Source organism: Propithecus coquereli, unplaced genomic scaffold, assembly GCF_000956105.1.
Source record: "Propithecus coquereli isolate 6110/MARCELLA unplaced genomic scaffold, Pcoq_1.0 Scaffold24, whole genome shotgun sequence".
Lineage (NCBI taxonomy): Eukaryota > Metazoa > Chordata > Mammalia > Primates > Indriidae > Propithecus > Propithecus coquereli.
Window position 1 is genome coordinate 5,093,154 of NW_012147952.1, and position 20,402 is coordinate 5,113,555.

Consider the following 20,402-nt stretch of genomic DNA (forward strand, 5'->3'; position numbering starts at 1 on the left):
CAGTAAGACACTTGCCCTCAGTATCATTTTCCCACCTCTTCACTTTCAGGCAGAGTAACAGAAATGCAGCCAAGTTTATAGTTCTTTAGAGAATGCTGTTTTCAAAGTTACAACACTTAGTGTTCCAACAGATTTGCTTCTGAGTATAGGATTAAGTGCCAGGTAGGGAATCTCAGTTTTTCCTTACAGGGCTGCCCTTTGTTGATACAAACAGTTCCAATATGCTAGTAGCTGAACAGTTTACACTAAGGGGCATCTAATTTATTCCCTCCCTAAATTCATGAATTTATTCCTATTATCCCCATTATATAGATGAGAAATTTGAAGCTTAAAGCGGGGTTAGGGAAACATGGCTCAAAGTCACACCTAGTTAGGGGCAGAGCTCTAACTTGAGCTTGGGTCTAACTCTAAAGTCTCTAATTTTAACTGGTGTCTAATCTGTGGTTGATTAGGTTTTAATTTGTCAGCTGATCCTCATATAAGCAAACTGTCTTCACACAAATGATGGCATCTTGTGAGGAACTGAAGTAACTGATAGGAGAGGGAACCCAGAGGGACCATCAGAGCACCACCATGCTTGTGTTTCTTCTCCACTGAGAGTCTGTCTGAAGTAGTATAGCTCCTGGGGGCAACAGGGGTTTGTCCTCATGCTGAGGATATCAGGGCTTAATACTTAACATATAAAAAAGAACATTTAGTCAGGCAATTGAAAAGGGCAGAATTGGAGTGGTACAGGGATTTCTCTGTTTCCCCTGAAAAGAAATTGAGAATCTTGCCTTCCCTCCCCACTTCCCTCCCTTCCTCCCTTCTTCCCTGTCTTCCTTCCTAGTCCCCATTGATTGATTGTTCACAGTCAGTTACAGATCCGACTCCTTGTACTACTCTTCCCCCCTTCTCACTGCTGCACTTGACTAGTCTAAAAAAAAAACCTTTAAAAAATTACACAAATGATATGTGAACCTATTCTCATTATTAAAAACCTGGACCCAATTCCACTCCTTTCCATTGTTAACTGGAATGACAGTTATGTGTATCTATTATTCCACATGTTTACTATGTATTTACTTACATAGTAGATGGAACCATACAAAACCGCCAATATTTGATGATTTGTGACTGACAAAATGGCAATGCCATATGGTCAAACCTAATATAAGTACATAGTTTTGTTACTAATTTATTACATGCACAGGATCTATCATACTGCAATTTGCTTTCTCACTTAATGTGTCTTGTTTTTTTTTCCCCCTATGGCAGCTCCAGTAGAGCCATATTATTGCTTTTAGCTGCTGTGTTCCATAGTGAGTAATATTAATATATTACACTCTAGATTATTTAGCTATTTCCCTATTGATGGGCTACACAATTGTTTCATGATTCAAAGGAATGATGCTGTGAACATTTTTGTGCACATATCTTAGTGTACAGGTGCAACTATTTTTGTAGGAATCATTGTATAAAAGTAGAGTACCTCAGTCAAATTTAAAATTTTATACTATAGATATTAATAAATGTCTCTTGAAAAAAGTCTTTTCTAATTTATACATCCACCAGCAATGCTTGATAGAACTAGTTTTCCTCTTTGTTACCCACACTGAATATCATCAACCTTCTTTTGCCAAACTCTCAAGCAACAAATGTTATTATCTCCTTAACTGTTTTTGGGTTGCCCTGAGTTATAGTGAGATTGAGCATCTACATCTTGTTGATCATTTGGGTTTCTTCTATGAATTGCACCTCTGTATTTTTTGCTCATTTTAGTATTAGGATGTTTGTCTTTATTGAAACATAGGCACTGTTATTATTATAGATATTCATCCTTTGTCAATAATATAGGTTGTATTATATAGAAACCTTCCTGTTCCCTGTTTATTCATAAGGCCACCTACACCCTGAAGTCTGGTTTGTGAGTAGAAAGCCAATTATATCTTGCCTCCTTCACCTCCTTCTAAAGATTTCTTCCTGGGCGTGATCACTCATGCTGTAATCCTGGCACTCTGGGAAGCCAAGGCAAGAAGATTGCTTGAGGCCAGAGGTTCAAGACCAGGCCGGGCAAGATCAAGATCCCCATCTCTACAAAAAATAGAAAAATCAGCTGGTCATGGTGGTGCATGCTTGTAGTCCTAGCTACTCAGGAGGCTGAGGCAGAAGGATTGCTTGAGCCCAGGAGTTTGAGGTTGCAGTGAGCTATGATAAGGCCACTGCACTGTAGCCCAGGTGACAGCGCAAGACTCTGTCTCAAAAAAATAAAAATCTCTTAACCTATCTGTCTGTGTCTGGAAATGAAGAAACTGATTAAACACATCACAACACATCTAGAGAATGGACTAATATGTAATCATTAAAAATGATGCTACAGAAAATATTTCATGACATGGGGAAATGTTCGAAGCAGAAAAAGCTGACTACAAAAACAAGAAATCGGTCTGATTCTATTGTGCTTTAGAAAATTCTATATAAACCAATTCTGTATAAATATGGACACCAAAAGATAACAGTTAATGTGATGAATTGAACAGGATTTCTTCCTTCTTTCTCATAATCTTCTATATTTTCTAGCTTTCTTATGATGAAAGCTATTATGTTTGCAAACAGGTGAAAAAATCAAATTTTATTCCCCCTGCCCATTAAGGTAGTAGACCAAGTATTCTGTCTTTGAAAGCTGATATGGGTTCATTCTTCCTCTCCTGTTGGTCTTCAGGAAAAGCTGCTGAAAAGCCTAGGGCAGGCTCTCTTAAGTGTGGTCCTTGGACCTGCAGCATCAGCCTCACCTGAGCCCTACCCGGACCTACTGACTCGGAGACAGAGCATAGCAGAGCCCAGCTATATTGTTTTAACAAGCCCTCTTCTGGGTGATTCTGATACTCACTGAAGTTTGAGAACCATGGGTTTAAAGAACCATATGAATTTATTCTAATGATGGATTTCTCAGAAGTACAAGCAATGAACTTTTGGAGTGGGTGAAGTTAGTGTGCTTGACCTACCTGCATGGAGCTCCCTTTCCCTGGATGACTTCACATTCCTCTGTGCCAGGGGCACAAAGGCCTGGGTCCAGGCGGTCCCTGTGCTCCTGGTTCTCATACCCCGGTCTGCAGCGACACTCCGCTTCCTTGGTCCACTCATTCTTTACACACTGGGCAAATTCACCACAGGCAAGGAATTTACAGGGATCTGCTTGATCAGCTGTAAGAGATGGGGAAGATTTTAATGAATGCATGGATATCTAAGCAGTGAAACTGGCAGCTGTCAAAGGCAAGAGACCAAGTACCTTTACCATCGCTCCATTTTGGAGTGGTATATGGTAGTGATATCAGACAGAAGTGGAAAGAGAACGACACTCTGTATCTTTGAAAAAATGAGTCTATAGACATGTGACATATTTAGTTCTAAATGTAATTATGTGCAAACTTTAGTGTGCCTCACAATCACCTGGAGGCCTTGTTAAAACACATTCCTGAGCCCCACCCTCGGAGTTCCTGATGCAGGAGGAACGGGGTCTGAGAATTTATATTTCTAAAGAGATTCTAGGTGATCATGATTCATCTGGTCCAGGAGCACATTTTGATAACCACAGCATTAGAGAATCAAGGGTTTTGTTTGTTTGTTTGTTAGTATTTTTTTTTTAAAGTAAGCGTTTATAAAGTGGGAAAGTAGTCATTTATGTGGACAGTGTCGAGAACTTAGGATGATTTCCTAATTTAAAAAAAAACATTCCTCTTAGTCTCTTGCTAAGGTCCTAATGTTAGAGATTCATTCTTTCGGATTAACTGTTTCTTCCCTATTAAAAAGTACATAGATTATCTTCTTTCTTGTCACTAATTGTTCTATTTTACTCTATTTTTAATCCTATAGGGTTGTCTCAAATCTTTGGGAAGTAGATTAGAAATCAAGCAAATCTCAGAATATTTAGCTCTGGAAGGCCAGTGGCCCCTGTCTGCCCTTCCTTGTCTTTGTAGAGCTGAGCACATTCAGCTCTCAGCAGAGAAGCAAATGGCTGGGGTCCGGAGTCCCCAAGTGCTAATGGCAGAACCAGCACAGGCTTCTTGTCATCAGACCATTGTTCTTTTTGCCCTGGGATGGTTTCCTGTTTAATCACATCAGCCATTTACCCTTCAGATTATTCTTTTAATAAGCACCTATTATGTGCAAGGAAGTAGGGAATAGCCAACCATACAATAAAACCATTTTTCTAAGAAGTTTAGGGGAAGAAAGGTATACAGATAATTCTATACAAGAAGCCCAACAATGTGTCCAGTATAAGACCTCTAAATAAGTTCTAAAGAAGATAAATTTAGAGAAGAGATCATGGAGAGGATTGCTTTGAACTGAGCATTTTAAGTGGGTTGCATTTGTACATGCAAAGATTGGGAAATGCATTCCAACTGGAGACAGCAGTGTGAGCAGAAACACAGAGGTGGGAAAACAACAGAAATATGAAGAGAGAACAGGGGAAACCCAGTTAAGAAAGAGGAGAGACTTGTGGGTGGGAAGGAAGGGAACTAAGTAAGACTGGAAAGGTAAGCTAAGTCCAATATATGCCATGATAAGGAATTTGGAATTTACAAGGCAGGTGGGAGCCACAGAGGATTTTTGAGCAAAGGAAGGGTATGATCAGAATTGTGCTTTAGAAGATATGTAAATAGAACTTAGAATTTTTAGAAATAGGATGACTTCAGAGATCATCTGTTCTAATATTTCCCAAGTGGAAACATTTGCTAAGTAAGGCAGGATTGGATAAGTTTTATAATAAAAAGTTCAGTAGCTAAATAAGTTTTTAAAAATGCTGTGTGAAGTAAATATAACAGGTTTCTTCTCCCTCTTTGTCTTGCCCTCTTTTTCCTTCCAACGTCATCCCCTTCTCTTTTTACTTTTAAACATTTTTAGGGTCATTAATAAGCTAATGTCTATTGTGAATCTTCAAGCAGAGAAAGTAGTCAGCTGTTTTGCCAAATACACTGACCACAGAAACTCTTGTGTGAGGGTGGGGGGAATTTCAAGGAACCGCTTTGTTCACTGTTCTGATCCAGCGCCTCCTTGTGGTGGAAGATGTTAAAGTGAGGGAGGTCGGTGGGACCAGCGCAAATGTTTGGGCAAGAGCAGGTCCTTGAGACACACATTTTGGAGTCTCCCAGCAAGGTAGGTCTGCCAAAATACAACTTATGTGAAGTTGTATATTCTGCCACCTGTGGATCCCTTTTGGACAATCAGGCCTGGGTAGTGTGAACGGGCTTTCCCTGCCTCACAGTTCCTAAAGCTGGCATGTTAGTTAAGGGATCCTTGTCACTGTTTAGGAAATAACTCAGATTCTCATTGACAATCCAGGTGATTTCACGTCCAGGCCCTGGTTTAGTAAATAACAGCTGTCAGCAACTTTACTCTCAGAACTGTAGTCTTGAAAACAGAAGCTGAGAGGGAATAGTCGGAGGTTCCATTTCCTTCTCCCTGCAATGGAGAAATATATTTAACTTGGAAAGCTGATGAATGCACGGATTCTGCGACTGAGGAGTAATAGGAAATGTGTGATAACCAAAAGAGTCTCTCCATGAAAGTATATATTTATATTTTATCATAATTTCCTTTAGTCCAGCCAGGAATAGTCTATGCATCAGTAAGCTACATAGTACACAGTAAGACATCATTGGAGAAATGAATTTATCCAAATTTGGGGGTCCTGAACTATTTATATTTGAAGAATAAATGCAACCAGTTAATAAAATACTTGCTTTCCCCATGTTATTTATTTAGGACCAGTCTACAGAGAAGTAGGAAACTTTAAATCACCGAGCTTACATTTTGTTTGCTGTGTGTGCCTTCATGGGTTACTAAGACAACATTCATTCATTCAACAAATATCAACGTAGTCTTTCAAAACCTTCAGCACTAAGAATTTTAGACCAGCTCATTGTTTTAGATTTCTATTTTAGCCATGTTTAAAATTTTACATTTCCGATAGAATTTTAGAGCTAGGAGGTATTTTAGAGACCTTCTAGACTAATTTGCTCACTTTACAGGTGAGAAGTAAAGTGAGCAAATTAGAGGTGAGAGCCAGTGAAGCTGATTGTTCCCCATATCATGCCTCTTTGTGCTCAAGTCCTCTGATGGGGTCTTACTCCTATCTCTCTGTGGACTGTGTGAGAAGTTCCAGGGAAGGGAAGAGCCCCAAGGGAGAACCGTTGGACTGTCTCCTAATATGGCAAGTGAAGGCAATTGCAGATAGAGTCAAAACGGAAAGACCATATTTACAACATTAATCTGTGAAGCAACTCTCATTACCCTAAAAATATTTCCCCTATGTATTTTGATGACCCTCTTTATTGACATGTCATTTTTCAAGGGACAACTGAAACTTTGGGCTTTAGGAAAAGACTGAGAATTGGATGTGGGTTAATTCTGGGGAGGAAGAGCCACGAAAGAGATACAAGAAAAAAGATTGGTTCTATTAATATGATGAATGGAAGTTTAACTTGCAGGACTTTCTTAAGCAAAGCTTTCCCGACGTGATTATCATTTTCTTTCTTTGTCATATCGCAAAGACCTTTCTCCTTAGAATGATAGACTCATTCCTGGGTGGGCCATACAAATATTTGTCTCCTCCTTACACATCCCCAAGCATTTGTACAAAACAAATTAGTATGAACTTCCCACTTTTTGCTCTTGATTTGGTCAATAATAATCTACACATTATGTAGACTTGAGATCAACAGATTAGGAAGGAAAAAAGTAGATGCCATTTTCTAGGAGAATATTTTCATGTCATAATCAAAATTGTTAGTGGATCTGAGGAAGTGAAATCCTCATGATTGGTGTGTAGACTAATTGGTCTATAACTGCTTTAGCTTCCTGGATTTGCTTAAATCCCCTTTAAACAGATTATTTTTATGGTTGACACTATAGAGAGGTTTCACTATGAGCCTGTAAGGGTCACATTCAATAAATACCTAGTATGGTTTAGGGCAGCCTCTGGGCTTATTATAATTGTTTGCTGACAAAATAACTTAATTTTCTATTCTTCGTCCATATGGATAGCTCTTCTGCAGAGCAGATTTGACAGTCTCTCCACAGAGGCAGCCCAGGGCACTTGGCCTTGGCGAGTCAAGCAGTGTCGGTAGCTTCTAGTTAGCAGTTGGCAGAAAAGGTCCATGTCAATTCTGGCACCTAGAGGTACTGGCCCGGTCCTTAGCATCCCATGTGGATTCTGGCTGTGATCAGAGCACGCCTGTCATTCCATGTCGGGCCTTGTACCTGAAGTGTCCCCAGGAGGGACCATGAGCCTGAATCTCCAGCTTCACCAGGAGTAGAAAAGGGCAATTATCTATATAGACAGGGAGCTCACCTTTACCAAGGGTCATTATGTGTTTGGCACTGTGCCAGGCACTTTAAATACGTGTCTTCATTAACATTCATAACCACCTTCCAAATCCATATGGATATTTCTGACATCATTTTCATAGGCGAGAAAACTGAAGCCCATTTTAGCTAGTAAGTATAACCCAAGATTAACATTCATACCTGTCTGTTTACAATGTTTGGCTTTTTACATCATTCTAGTGGTTTTCACATAAGGGGTTTCCAGGAGATACCTCAGGGCTCCAAGGGGCTAATAGGGGATGGGGGAAAGTGAGATCCCCTCCACACCAGCATCTCCACTTTGATCAGCTGATAGATCAGACTTCCATGAATGCTTTCCGTGGAATAACTTAACAAAAGCTCAAAACCATTGTCTGCCACCACCCTTTCATGAGGCAGAGGCAGAACGTTTCTTGTAGAAAGTACAGTCTGACAGCACAGTGGCTCCAAATCATTTTTTCTGGTGTTCGAATGTGACAGCCATGAACATGGTTTGAAATATTCAAGCTGCCATGTAGGGCTTGGAAATATTTGTATCATTCTGAGATTTTCAGTGTAAGTGCATTTTATCTATCAGTTTCTTCCCTGGATTTGCTTATATAATGTCTACTTTATGCATTTCAAAGGAGCTGAAAGGCATTCCCAATTGGCTGATGGAGGAAGGATGTCTCTCAGTTCTTCATCATGTGATCAAAAAGCATTTAAATCAATGTCCCCTGCCTGCAGGGAACACTTTGAGGCATTTTACAGTTAAAGCAAAAAAGATTACGGTCCTGTCATCAAGAAGTTTATAAATTCCTGGAAGTCATAGGTCCCTGATGGTACAAGTCTGTCTCTTTTTCAAACTTCCTGTTTCTGATGCCAAATGCAGTCATGCTTGTCAGGCCTGAAAATAGGGCCGGCACGTCTGCCAGGCCTCTGAGAGAGGATCTCAGACTCGCATTTCTCTAACTCAAGTTCATGCCCCACTCCCCACGCCCACATTGTCCCCATGCGCTTGCCCCAAGCCCTGGTGGCTGGGTACTGATTGCCTTCTCTCCCCAACCTTTATCATTTCATCATCTCCTCCTCTTGCGCCGTCACCATCTCACTCACGTGTTGGACGGAAAGCAAAACATCTCCTTTGACTGGATTCAGCTCAGGACGGGATTTCAACTCAGTTTGTCTAAAATTCAGGCTCCACCTGGGCTGAGGGCCCGTTGGGTCTCTTTTGTGGGCGTTTTTTTTTTTCCCTTATGCGATGAAACCGAGTGTTCGCTAGATGGCGCTCAATTGCAAAAGAAGTAGGACTAGACTTAGCGCATGAGATTTTAAGTACCCGAACTGATTTCTGCCTCCTTAAAAACCAGCGTGCCGTGCGCCTTGGTGGAGCGAAGCGAGGTCTGGGAGGAATTCGAGCGGTAGCGGGAGCAGCTCCAGGGGACGGCTGATAGAGCCATTGTTACTCCGCGATTACAGCGGCAGGTCGGGCCTGCACAGCTGGGGTCATGTGGCAGAAACTCCGGGGTCATCTTTTCTCATTTCAAAAAGGCAGAGAGCTACGGCCCTGGAGTCCGGAGTCAGGCGGCCCCGCCCCGCCCCGCGCGCCCAAGCCTCGCGCCGCACAAAGTGACCAGGGCGCTCCCGCCCGCAGGGGGGCAGCTGTTGGGCCGCCTCGCCCTCCTCCCCACAACTCATAGCCAAGGCTTTGTGGTCATGGCTTTGTCAGAGGCGAGGAGGAGGTGAGGGGTCATTCCTTTACCTGGGGCATCAGAGAATGGCAAACCTACTCATCACGATCAACAGCAATGTGCAGGGACGCACGGCTCTAGGGCCCACCATACTTTTAGGAGCCTGTGAAAATGTTTCCTTTAAAATGGGCAGAAAAAAATTAATACAGTCTAACCTGAATTATATTTGTCCTTACAGTCATGCAGTCTTAAGATATAATTTTAAAATATTCTTAATTAATATTGATATTCTTTATTAATATTCATGAAGGCAAAAGGGCCTAGAGCCCAGGAAGTCTTAATGCGGCCCTGGCAGTCTGACTGTTCTCAATGCCCGAATGTCATTTTTAAGTAGTACTTGGGGCTTAGCGCCTAGTAACTTGAATAAATATGTCCCTCTACTGAGGGTTCATCTGAGATGCAACACAGGGACCTCACCTTCCACACGGGCCCATCGGGCTTATTTCCCCCGATCCTGAGAACATTGTGGGAGTAGCTGCAGCCCGAGAGGGCGCGGACCCGCACATCCATTCTGTCAATGAACGGGCCTCAGGAAAGCGCCCTGGGTGGGAAGGCCTGGTTCCCAGAAATCGTTTGTGGTCTGGGAACATAGGTTAGCCTCTTTGGATCTCACCTTTCTCGTCTATAAAATGGAATGTTTAAAATCAGCTGATTACTACTGTCCCTCCAACTCAAATATAAATCTCCCATGCTGGCTGTTGTACCAGGATAAAGACAACAGGAGTGCTTCCTGACATCTCCAAAACTGCTGATGCAATTCAATGATTAAAAGAAAAATTTAAAAATATATTTAAGTTATTGTTTCATTGCTTCCTTATTTTATTGTTATTAGCCAAAATGTTTTGCTTATGTCTTATTGCTGAAGTGTAAGATTAGAGTGAGAATATTCAATGATAAACAGCGCATAGCAGAGCACCAGGCCCATGAGCTTAACGCACATTTGTGGAAATGGGAGTTCTTTTTGGTTTAGAGGGGCAAGCGATGTGAGACACTTTGAATTCTATTTCAGTTCTCCACCACTCTCAAGAACAACCACCACCCATAGTTTATAGTAGGCTCTCAGTAATCCTTTCTTGTATGAGTGGATGCATGAATACCCATACTCATTTGCCCTGGATGTGAGGTTGAAGAATTATCTCAGCTCTCAGCCATTATCCGTATCTGCCAAACAGAGGTGTTCTGGGTGAATTGGTGTTAGGGTGAGGGCCTAAATGTCCCAGGATCAGTGGAGGGAGAGTTCTGACATCAGGGGAAGTGGGAGGTGGCTCTGCAGCTGGGCTAACATCCAGACTTGTGTGGAGGGGTTTGCATTAAGGAGTTGGGTGAAGGGCTCCAGGAGTATCTTAAGGAAGCTGGAAGGGGTGGTGAGGTGTGGAATGAGGGCACAGGCTGAAACCCTGGAGAGGGGTGAAATGTATCTGGCAGTCCAGCTAGTGTTGAGGTTCTCTGTGGAAACAGGCATTAAACAGGAACTCTGTAGAGATGGGCATCGCAAGAGGCAAAGGGCCAGCAGTGTAATCCCAGGAGACAGGGCCAGGGATGTAGGAGATGAGGGGGCCAGGGAGAGGGGAGAGGGTGGGGAGAATTACCTGGATGGGTAATTCTTATGACTGCTCCAGCATATAAAAGGGACATTTGGATATTTGGGACTTTTGTTTGTGGAAGTGAACATCTTTTTTTTTGCATTCTAAGAATATGACAAAATATTATAGGAAATTTCATTTGGTGAAGTGTAGAAACTAACAGATTCATTTAGGATTAATTAAATTGAAGTGTGTTGTGACATTTTCTAATTAAACAGCTTCTGTATATCCAGTTTGGAGGGTTTATAAGACTTCTTTTTGTAAAGAGGCTGTAGGGTAGAGTTGAAAGAGGCACCCAAACCTGGCTTTGAATTCCAGCTACAGCACTTGTGTGACCAGTAAAAGGTAAATTACTTATACCTCTCTGAAACAGTTTCTCCGTCTATATAATGGGGAGAAAAATACATACATTGCATATTGATTAAGATTAAAATACTGTCACTTAATAGTAGCTATTATCATTGTTTTATTGTCTATGTTGTGATGAGTGACATCTACTACCATTTCTGAGCTGGTGATTAAATGAGAGTCTTGCGAATTATGCATTTTCTAGAGAAAATGAGTTTGTTGATCCACATTTTTTGCAAAAGTGTCCTAGATGCCAGACTGTAATTAATTTTAATGTTTACCATTTAGCAGCCTCAAGGGCTGCCCATTTTTGAGGAGGCTTCTTAGGAATTCAAGGAGAGAATAAGTTATATGTGGTTTTGCATTTTTGAAATCTTCAACCTGCACAACTAACTGGCACAAAAGCCCTACATACTTCTGAAGAATTTTCATAGCAGCCTAAATGAAAGACTCCTCTAGTTGCCGGGGATGCTGGCAGAATACCGAGCAAGCTGTGATTTATTCAGTTTTTCAGTTGATAAATCACAGAAAGTTCTACACTGGTTTATACTTTTTACATCACAGATTCATTTATTCAGGGGATTTTCAAAAGGTAAATGGCAAACCAAATGCAGTAATAACAGCGTGCAGCTTCTCCTACATGCCTGCACCTCTGCAGGGGTTATTTGGCCTAACGGATTGCTAACCCTCACTTAGAGGACACATCCAGGAATTCAGATGCTGATCTGAATGTGAAATGATATTCACCGAGAAATCGCATAAGATTTTTCAAATTCTCTCTTCTCTTTAGTTGAAAAGTAGTGATGGAATAATATTTCCCCCTCCCGGCATTAATACTGCAAACTACTTTCCCACTCTGACATTAGGCAAAAGGAAAAGAAAAGAAAAAAGAAAGACTTGATTGGAATTTGTGTCAAATTTTGCAAATGAAACTAAATGAATAGTCTGTCCGGGCATTGCCTGTAAATATAATAAAATTGGGGGCATAGACAAGAAATATGACTCTGACCAAGAGAGCCTTCCTGTTCCCCTGGCTTCACTAAACTTCAGACCGGCTCCATCCTGACTCCAGGCCCTCGACCTCCCTTTTCTTAGAGCAGTTAGTTAAGAAAACTGGTAATTGCAAATTCTTACTGTGCATCTTTGAGATGTAAATGTTTTAAAAAGTCTCTTGTCACTTTTACAATTTGAGAATAAGGAAAGTTATTCTCAAGAGCCTGGGAGCCGTCCCTTTGAAATGTAATCATCTGGTTTCTGGAAAGGAAGGAACCTAACATCTGAGGGCTCCTTGCTCTAAATTCTAAGGCGGGAGGTGACCAGAGCTTGTTGACTTTCTCATTTTCCATTTCATTCCAACCTCACTGAAGGGTTCTAAAGACCCTTAGCTGTCCACTTATGCTACCTCCACCCTTTGTTCACTCACAGCTGCTGAAATTGTGGACCCGGCTTCTGCTGCTTCTCTTTTGAGGCTTTCTGCAGAGTCATCCTCCCCTGCTTTCCCTCCCTCCGCACTGCTCTTCCGTGACTGCCCTTACTGACAGTCCTCTGTCTCCCTGTTAAATGACGGAGTTTCTCAGAGTTCTGTTCCCAGCTCTCTTTACCTCTTGCCCTGCACATTGCCCTGGTCATTTTTTTACTTTTTCTCTGGCTTCACTGAGGTTTCCCAAATGTATACTTTCAGCCCTGGCCTCTCCCTGGCCTCCAGACACCTACTTCATAGGATACACGTCAATCAATCCACCTCCTGTCCATTTCCTTAGAACTGGTTTCCCCCAAAATATGTTTGGAGTCTTTTTAAATTCTTAAGGGATTTTATTAACTTTTGCCTTACTTTTTGCATTTAAAATAAAAAAAAAACCCAAATTAATCCATGTTGTACTCTTTGTACCTATTTATATTTTTTTACTAAGTATTTTCCAAACTTGCAATACTTTATGAATGATAAGCTGTGTTTTTAGTTTATAAACTTGAGAACACTTTGAGGCCTGTCTAGTACTTACTTAGAAGACTTTTTGAGCTTTCCAAAATTTTATTAAAGTTTAATTTTAAAAGACCATAGTTCATGGGGGAAAAAAAGAAAGAGAACTAGGACACCAAAATGGATGCAAGTAGATTGGACAGGGGTTTTTAGACAAACTGGCTTTAAGCGAACTGGCTCAGTCTGGCTTTCCCTGTCTTCCAATCTGAGCTCCCTTCACTCCCTACTCCATATGCAAAGCTGTCATCACAGTGGAATAACTGAAGCACCCAGATATTCCCAGAAATGTCTGCATTTTCCTCCTGCCTCTCCCGGAATACCCCCTTGCTGCCCTTCTCTGTCTGGGCCCACCACCATCATACACCAAGGCCCAGCCCAACGGCATTGCCTGTCTGCGAAGCTTGCCATGATACCCCCTCAACTCTGTAGAATTAATCACTCCCTCCTCTGTACTTCATAACATTTCTGTTCACAGTTCTGATTCCAGTATTTAACAGACCCTATAATAGCTTTTTCTATGTGGTTCTATTTTTCTTCTTAGGCATTTAGCTCCTTGAGAGCAGAGATGAATTTTCTTCCCCTTTGGGTCCTGGTGGCTATCACAGTGTCTGACTTGTGGCAGATAATTCATAACTGCTTACTGTGTGTGTGAATGAACAGGGATCCAAATCCTGATTGTATTGTCATTTACTTATCTAACTTTTCTGTAACAGCAAAGGCAAGAGAAAGAGGCTGGGCAATCGTTGATGGTTTAAGAAAAATCATCCAATATTTGGAAATAAGGAGAAAAGTTGACTGCATGACCTTCAATGTCATGTCAGACTACTAACAATCCCACTGGTAGACAGGGACCTCCTGTGGGCCAATCTGACCAGCCACTTGCTTTTGTACAGCCTGCAAGCTAAGAATATCTTTTACATTTTTGAATGGTTAACTTTTAAATGGTTATAAGTACTTATATAATATCTTTGATTTTGCCTTTTGGCTTGCAACGCATAAAATATTTACTATCTGGACCTTTAAAAAAAAAGTTTGCTGACGCATAGAAGGCAGTAACTTTGTTTGACTCACTATTTACCATTGATTATGGCCCAGACATTTTACAACTCTATAAAGTTAGAAGTTAATACATAAAAAAATTGATGATATAAGGATTGTATTTTCTGTTTTATATGTACCAATCTTATTTCATCATTCTCTTTTGTTCTCTGGCTACATACTAAAATAATAAAATCCCAGTTTCCATATCCTCTTTAACCATCTTTATTATCCTAATAATTCCTTTCTTAACAAGTTAAACAAAACTTTGACGTGTGCTCACTATCTGTGACAATTATGGTTTCTACATTTTGAGGGTGCTTCTTTGTTAAGGGTTGGGGGAGGCAGGGGTGGGCAGGGCCGTGACTCTGGAGGCTGGGCAGACACTGGCCTTGAGGAAGGAGGACCTTGCTCACTCTCCAGAGTTGTGCAGCATCAGCGAGACTCTCTCAGCTCTTCCAAGAAGGTGGTCAGGGAAGGGTGAGAGGGTGAGAAATCCAGTAACTCAGTTGTGCTATATTTGGTCATCCTGGCTGGGAAGAAGGTTAAAATCATAGGATGGCCTCTCCATTTTCCAAGGATAGATTCTCGGGATTCTTTCCCAGAGACAAATCTAAGTATTTATTCCTGACATGCAGTATTTCCAGCAGCTGCCCTTTTTCTCTCTATAGATTTCTGCCTTTGACTTCTCTTTCAAGGAGAATTTCCTCAGCAGACTGGACCAGCATCAGTGAGTTCAAGCAAATACTTGATCAAAACCTGAATCAGGAGCGCTTCTTGTGTTTGCTAAAGTGACCTGGTGTCATCAGGGATTGTGATGGTCAGTGCTCCTCCAGCCTGTCCTCCTACGTGCTGGAGGACGGGTCCTGCTGTGCATTAGCCTGAGCCTTCAACACCTGAAAAGACCCCCTCAGCAATAGAGTCAAGAGCCATGTAAATCAGAATTTAGGTCCTTGTTCTCCAGGAACCTGAAGTAATTATCTTCGTTCAGGGTCCAGTGACCTGAGAGGCAGCAAGATCAGTTGGTTGCACTGGTTGGTTGTACTAGGAGGACACTGTAATCAGCTCGTCTGTCAGTCACCATGACAGCTTATGCTCAAATATACCACCAAAAGGAGAAAAATCTGGATCGGCCAGTCACACTGAAAAACTAGGAGCAAAATAGCTGTCATAGTGCTAGATTTAAAAAAAGGAAATGATTGAAAATCATATTCTGCACATTTTCAGCTAGTTCGTTTTAAAATTTAGACACCTACTTCTCTTATAATAAAAAAATTTTTTGTATGTATTTCCCCAAACTAAAATGGTATAGCAGTACTGATGCTAGAAATACTTCACTGTAACTGTACAGGCTATTTTTTTTAGAACAGTGTTTTAAATTGCATGTTCAAGAGGTTTTATAAGATATGCAGATTCACAGAATTAAGAAATGAATTAACTGTGTTCAGAAGCAATGGTGGTGAGTTTTAATGGATTTTGGTGCTATCTCTTTCCTGGAGTAGAACTAGGACGCGTAGGTGTGAATGAGGGTGGTGTTTGCGAGTCTGTGCCAGTGCGAACGTGACCACCACACACCTCCTTCCCCCTGCAGCCACCTCCCTCCAGTGGTAGGTGGTGCTGCTGTGTACCCTGCACAGTCTGTGTCCTGCCTTCCCAGTTCCAGCCCTTTGTAGCTGTCACCGCCTGCTCAGTCCTGACCATCGCCAACCATCGAAGGCTGTCTCATTGACCAACCCCGAGCGACTAGGATTCTTTACATTCACTTCTACTCCTACATTCTCCCTTCTGTTTAGTCTATCAGGTCTTAATGAAATAGATTTAAAGGAAAACTCAGTGCTCTCTTCATTATGGGACCATCTTTAGTGATTCCCAAGCCCACAGGAATTTACGGGCAGCCTGGCACATGAGAAAGTGGTCAGTAAAAAGTCTTTTTTTTTTTTTTTTTCTGTTGCCCGGGCTAGAGTGCCGTGGCGTCAGCCTAGCTCACAGCAACCTCAAACTCCTGGGCTCAAGCGATCCTCCAGCCTTAGCCTCCCAGGTACCTGGGACTACAGGCATGCGCCACCACACCCGGCTAATTTTTTTTCTATTTTTAGTTGTTTGGCCAATTTCTTTCTATTTTTTTAGTAGAGACGGGGTCTCACTCTTGCTCAGGCTGGTCTCGAACTCCTGAGCTCAAACGATCCGCCCACCTCGGCCTCCCAGAGTGCTAGGATTACAGGCGTGAGCCACCGTGCCTGGCCAAAAATACATAGTTTTGATCCCAGCATAGTTCTTAGATGTCCTTTTCCCACCACACTGCAAATTCCTTTGGGCAAGGACTGGCTTTCCCACGTTAACATGTTGTATGGCGGTGGACGAATGCTACTGTTTTGGATTCATCACGTAGAAGACGGTCAAGGTCCTGATCGCCAGCTCTAGTGCCCACTTGCTGGTTGCCTTTGCCTTTGATGAAGTAACTAAACTAGGGCCCCCAGCTGTCAGTGAGGCAGCCCACCTGATCAGTGACTACCCCCTGTGCCCACCTCCACTCCTTGCCTGTCCCTCCCTGCCTGCTCATACCTTCTTCCTTCCGCCTCACTGTGGATCAGGAGGAAAACCTTTGGGGGCATTTTGGCACAGTGGCTTCTCACCTATGCACAGCACACTGTAAATAGGACCCATTTTGAATACTGGATTTATTCATTTAAATTTACATAGATGAATTCATACAGTTCATTGTTTAACTTTTACAAAATCAATATTTGGCTTTCTAATTCTGCTGTCCTCAAACCCTTTAGCTGAAGCATTATTCACGTCCTAACTGGCTCACCGCAGCCGTTGCTTGGCAGACCTCTTCCACTCATTCACGAATGTATTTAAAATTTAGACCTCGTCACTCTCCAGGTATCTGGTAAGGAATAGAGTTGACTGAAAAGCTGAGTGTAACATTTCAGTGGCTTTTGCAAAGTATCTCCCTTATAGGTACCATGAGTGGTCATTCATTCATTCAGCAGCTTTCATTCAGATTCACTGCTTCACCTGGCTTTAGCATGTCTATTTCTCTGGAGGATTTTGTGCTGGTTCAGGCTCGGGGTTGAGACACCTCTGAAAAGCGAGCAAGTAATTCCTCAGGTCTCCCAGCGTGCACCGGCTTTCCCCTATTGTTCCATCATTAAAAGTAAGAATTGGGCATGTACCCCATAGTACACTGGGTAGCCCGAAGGCATTCTTAGCTCAGCTATATTTGGCGCTAGCAAAGACTGAAACTGATGTTAGCACCATCTCATTTTTACTGCCATTGGCTTCTTAGAGGAAAGGTTGCATAGCAGAATTGTTCACAAGAAATTAGTGAAAATAATTTTGGTTGCAACCCTCACATAAATACTTCGTCATGCTACTTTTTATTGTTTTTGCTGGTTCCCTAAGCAGGCCACCAATGAATAGTTAATTGTGACAATGTTGCAATAATAACTGCTAACATTTATTAGGCAACTATTGGGGTTCAGAAAACAGCACCCCAAAATAAAAGCCTCAGAAGCAAATGTTTTTCTCTGAACTTCTCCTGCCCTCCTGTCTCTGGTCCCTCATTCTCCCCTGAGGCTAGCCGTAGAAACTAGAATCCCTCTTCCGCAAGGCAGGGCATAGAAGCCAGAAGCCCTTTTTCCCCAAAGCCAGCCATAAAACCTAAAAATATTGCTCTAACTTTCCCTCTGCCCTGTCTGTGTAAAAACTGGGTATGAAGAAATTATCCGACCTGCCTTGTTTGACTGTAGGTCAATAAGATCCCCATTCCAGGGTGGGTCCTGCCCCACACCTGGAAGGAAGAAATACATGCTCAGAGAGGTGGAGAAGAATCTAGACAGACAGGCTTTGCAGGGTTTCCTCGCTCAGTCTATTAGCGTTATATCATGCCCTCTTCGTCCATTCATATTTCTACACAGCTGTCGGTACTCTGTTGAACGTAAGCGTAACAATGGACGATGTTTCCTGTATCTTTGAGTTTTCATTCTGAAGGCTCCTGTGTACACGTTAAATACATTTGTATGCCTTTTCACCAATTAATCTTACTTTTGCAAGTTGATTTTTCAGCCAATCTTCAGAGGGCCAAGGGGAACTCAGCCCTGGGCCCCTGTGCAATTACGATTTGTCAAACCCTGTGCTAAGTACTGTAAATATTCTTTCAGTTACTCCTCACATATGTTACCATCTCCACTTCCCAACTGTGGAAATGAAGGGCTACCCTTAGCACACAGGACTCACATTCAGGGCTGGGGACCAAGGCCGTTGCTGCGCTGTGCTTCCTTCCAACATTGCCAGTGTCCCTTACACATCCCTGGCAGCGCACGGATGGCTTCCTACCCTCTTTTTAAGGCACTGCTCAAGTGGCACCTACATTGAGAAGATGTTCCCACAGCTGAACACCTAACTTGGCTCCTCACAGGGACTATGTGTTGCTGGTTGGGTCCCTAGGTAGTGTCAGCGCCCTGAGGGAGGAAGGGAGGGAGGGGACTGGGCTCTCACCTCCCTTATGCTTTCCAAGATGTCCCCATGTACTTCCTGTTATCTTTATTAACTGGCTGAAGAAATTCACCTCCTGATCCTAATTGGCAAGGACCCCCTGGTTCCTTCTCAGTTCTGAGGCAGTTTTCCAGGGCAGAGGCAGTATCTCCCTAGCATTTAGAAGGTCTTTGATTTCTTAGGGGCTTACTTAGTGGCTCCTATTCAGAGGTAAGTACTGCAGGCTCTGTGCCTACTGAGCTTTCTGTCTTTTTAATGATCCTGTTTACTAAGGTACTCAGGCAATTTTCTTAAAGTTGCTGAAAGCCCTGCTTTTTCAAAGATAAATATCTCCCACTGAGCCTTTTGGTTTGCATTTTGCCCAAGGCCGTTTCCCTAACCTTTCATTGTTAGTCCACAGAGAGCCAGAGGGTGTTAAAGATTCACTTCACTAATTCATAGCCAATTAGGAAGCTTTGTTTTGAATCCGACTGGGAGGTAGCTTTGGCAGTAAGTCTGGAGTCCTCCTCCCCTTTCCCTCCAGGGAATAAAAAGCTTCCTTCAATTGGTTAGAAAAGAGAATTTTGAAACTAATGGTGAAAACAGTTCCCAATTTGGGTGTAGCTGGTTACAATGGTACACACTCTGCTCTATTATCAGAACAGATGTTTGCTTTCTGTTGCGTAGCTTTGGGCTAAGCCCCCATCTTTAAGAGTTTTCTCCAAGTTTAAGTCTTCTTTGCTTTAATGTGCACATGGAAGCTGATCTAGAGCACACAACTAGGAAGCTAAATTATTTTCTTCTTTCTTTGTTGATGGTGAAGTGACTTTCTCCAAGTTTGAATTTTGTTTCTAATGATTATTTTCTTTCCTTAGGATACTGTCTGAGTTTCATCCTGAATTATGTCGTGAAGAGGCTATTCTGATAGTTAGCTGTGATTGAAAGCTTTCTTAGGTAGGAACCCTCCAGGCTGTTGCAGAGCACTGAGAAAGTGCTTTGACTTCTAGCGGAATGTAAATTAGCTTGGCTGTGGGCTACATTTAAAAAAAAATCGCTTAAACACAGCAAAAGTTTTGTTCTGAGGGGAAATTAAAACTCTCAGATTGTGAAGCAAGAGGTGTGCTTGTTCTTTGCTTCCTTTATTATTTATTTATTTATTGATGTGGGAAAACTTTAACCTGCATGTCTTAGGATTCTACTTTTCTAAGAATATGATCTGTAGCTTCCAAAAGGTTATCTTAAGTGTGACTTTAGCTTGATTTTTGTGGCCTAAAGGTCTAACTGTGTGCTTAAAAACAAAACAAAATGAACACAAAATTCCCACAACTTTCTGGTTTGGATTCTCTTACCTGGTTCAACGTTGAGAGAGTAGCTGTCTATCTCCAGATCGAGTTGTTGGGCTGCAGCAGAACGAAAATCCTCCAAGACCCCGTGCACTGCCTTGGTGAGGTTATACGGCACCGACTTAGCAAACCTCATTTTGCTGTTCACGATCACACTCCCATTTCTGAAGTTAAGTATTTCGAGTTGCTTAAATCCTGTAAGATTGGATCGTAGATATGGAACCAGCTGCAAAATAAAAGATGGTTTGCTTTTAGTTGTGTTCTGAGTGCTCAGCTGCTGCTAATTCTATTTATATTCACTTTTCATTATCTGAGGCATAAATTTCAGTTCCTTTTTATTGTTTATATTTTTGTTTTTGGATTTAATGTGAGACCAGAACACCACTATTTAATGATCTATTTGCAGTAATTATGTTCCACATTTCCACCTTTCTATCTGTGTATTGAGATGGATGGGCAGTGATTTTCTTCATGATGAATTATGAGAATAGATGACTTTTTAAAAATCCAGGCCAATGCTATCAGCAAAGCTGGAATGCCAGGTTCAGTCAGTTAT

The 20,402-nt window shown here is 42.0% G+C and overlaps 1 protein-coding gene across 1 annotated transcript in view; it reads right to left on the reverse strand.

The window, feature by feature from the left end:
• The window catches only part of IMPG1 (interphotoreceptor matrix proteoglycan 1), a 171,429-nt gene that overhangs the window by 4,472 nt on the left and 146,555 nt on the right, over positions 1 to 20,402 (reverse strand). Inside the window, exons 14-15 of the mRNA XM_012646044.1 lie at positions 19,853 to 20,072; positions 2,985 to 3,183 (exon numbers count right to left, since the gene is read on the reverse strand). Of these exons, the coding sequence (XP_012501498.1) occupies positions 2,985 to 3,183; positions 19,853 to 20,072 (419 nt within the window). The remainder of the gene's footprint in view (positions 1 to 2,984; positions 3,184 to 19,852; positions 20,073 to 20,402) is intronic.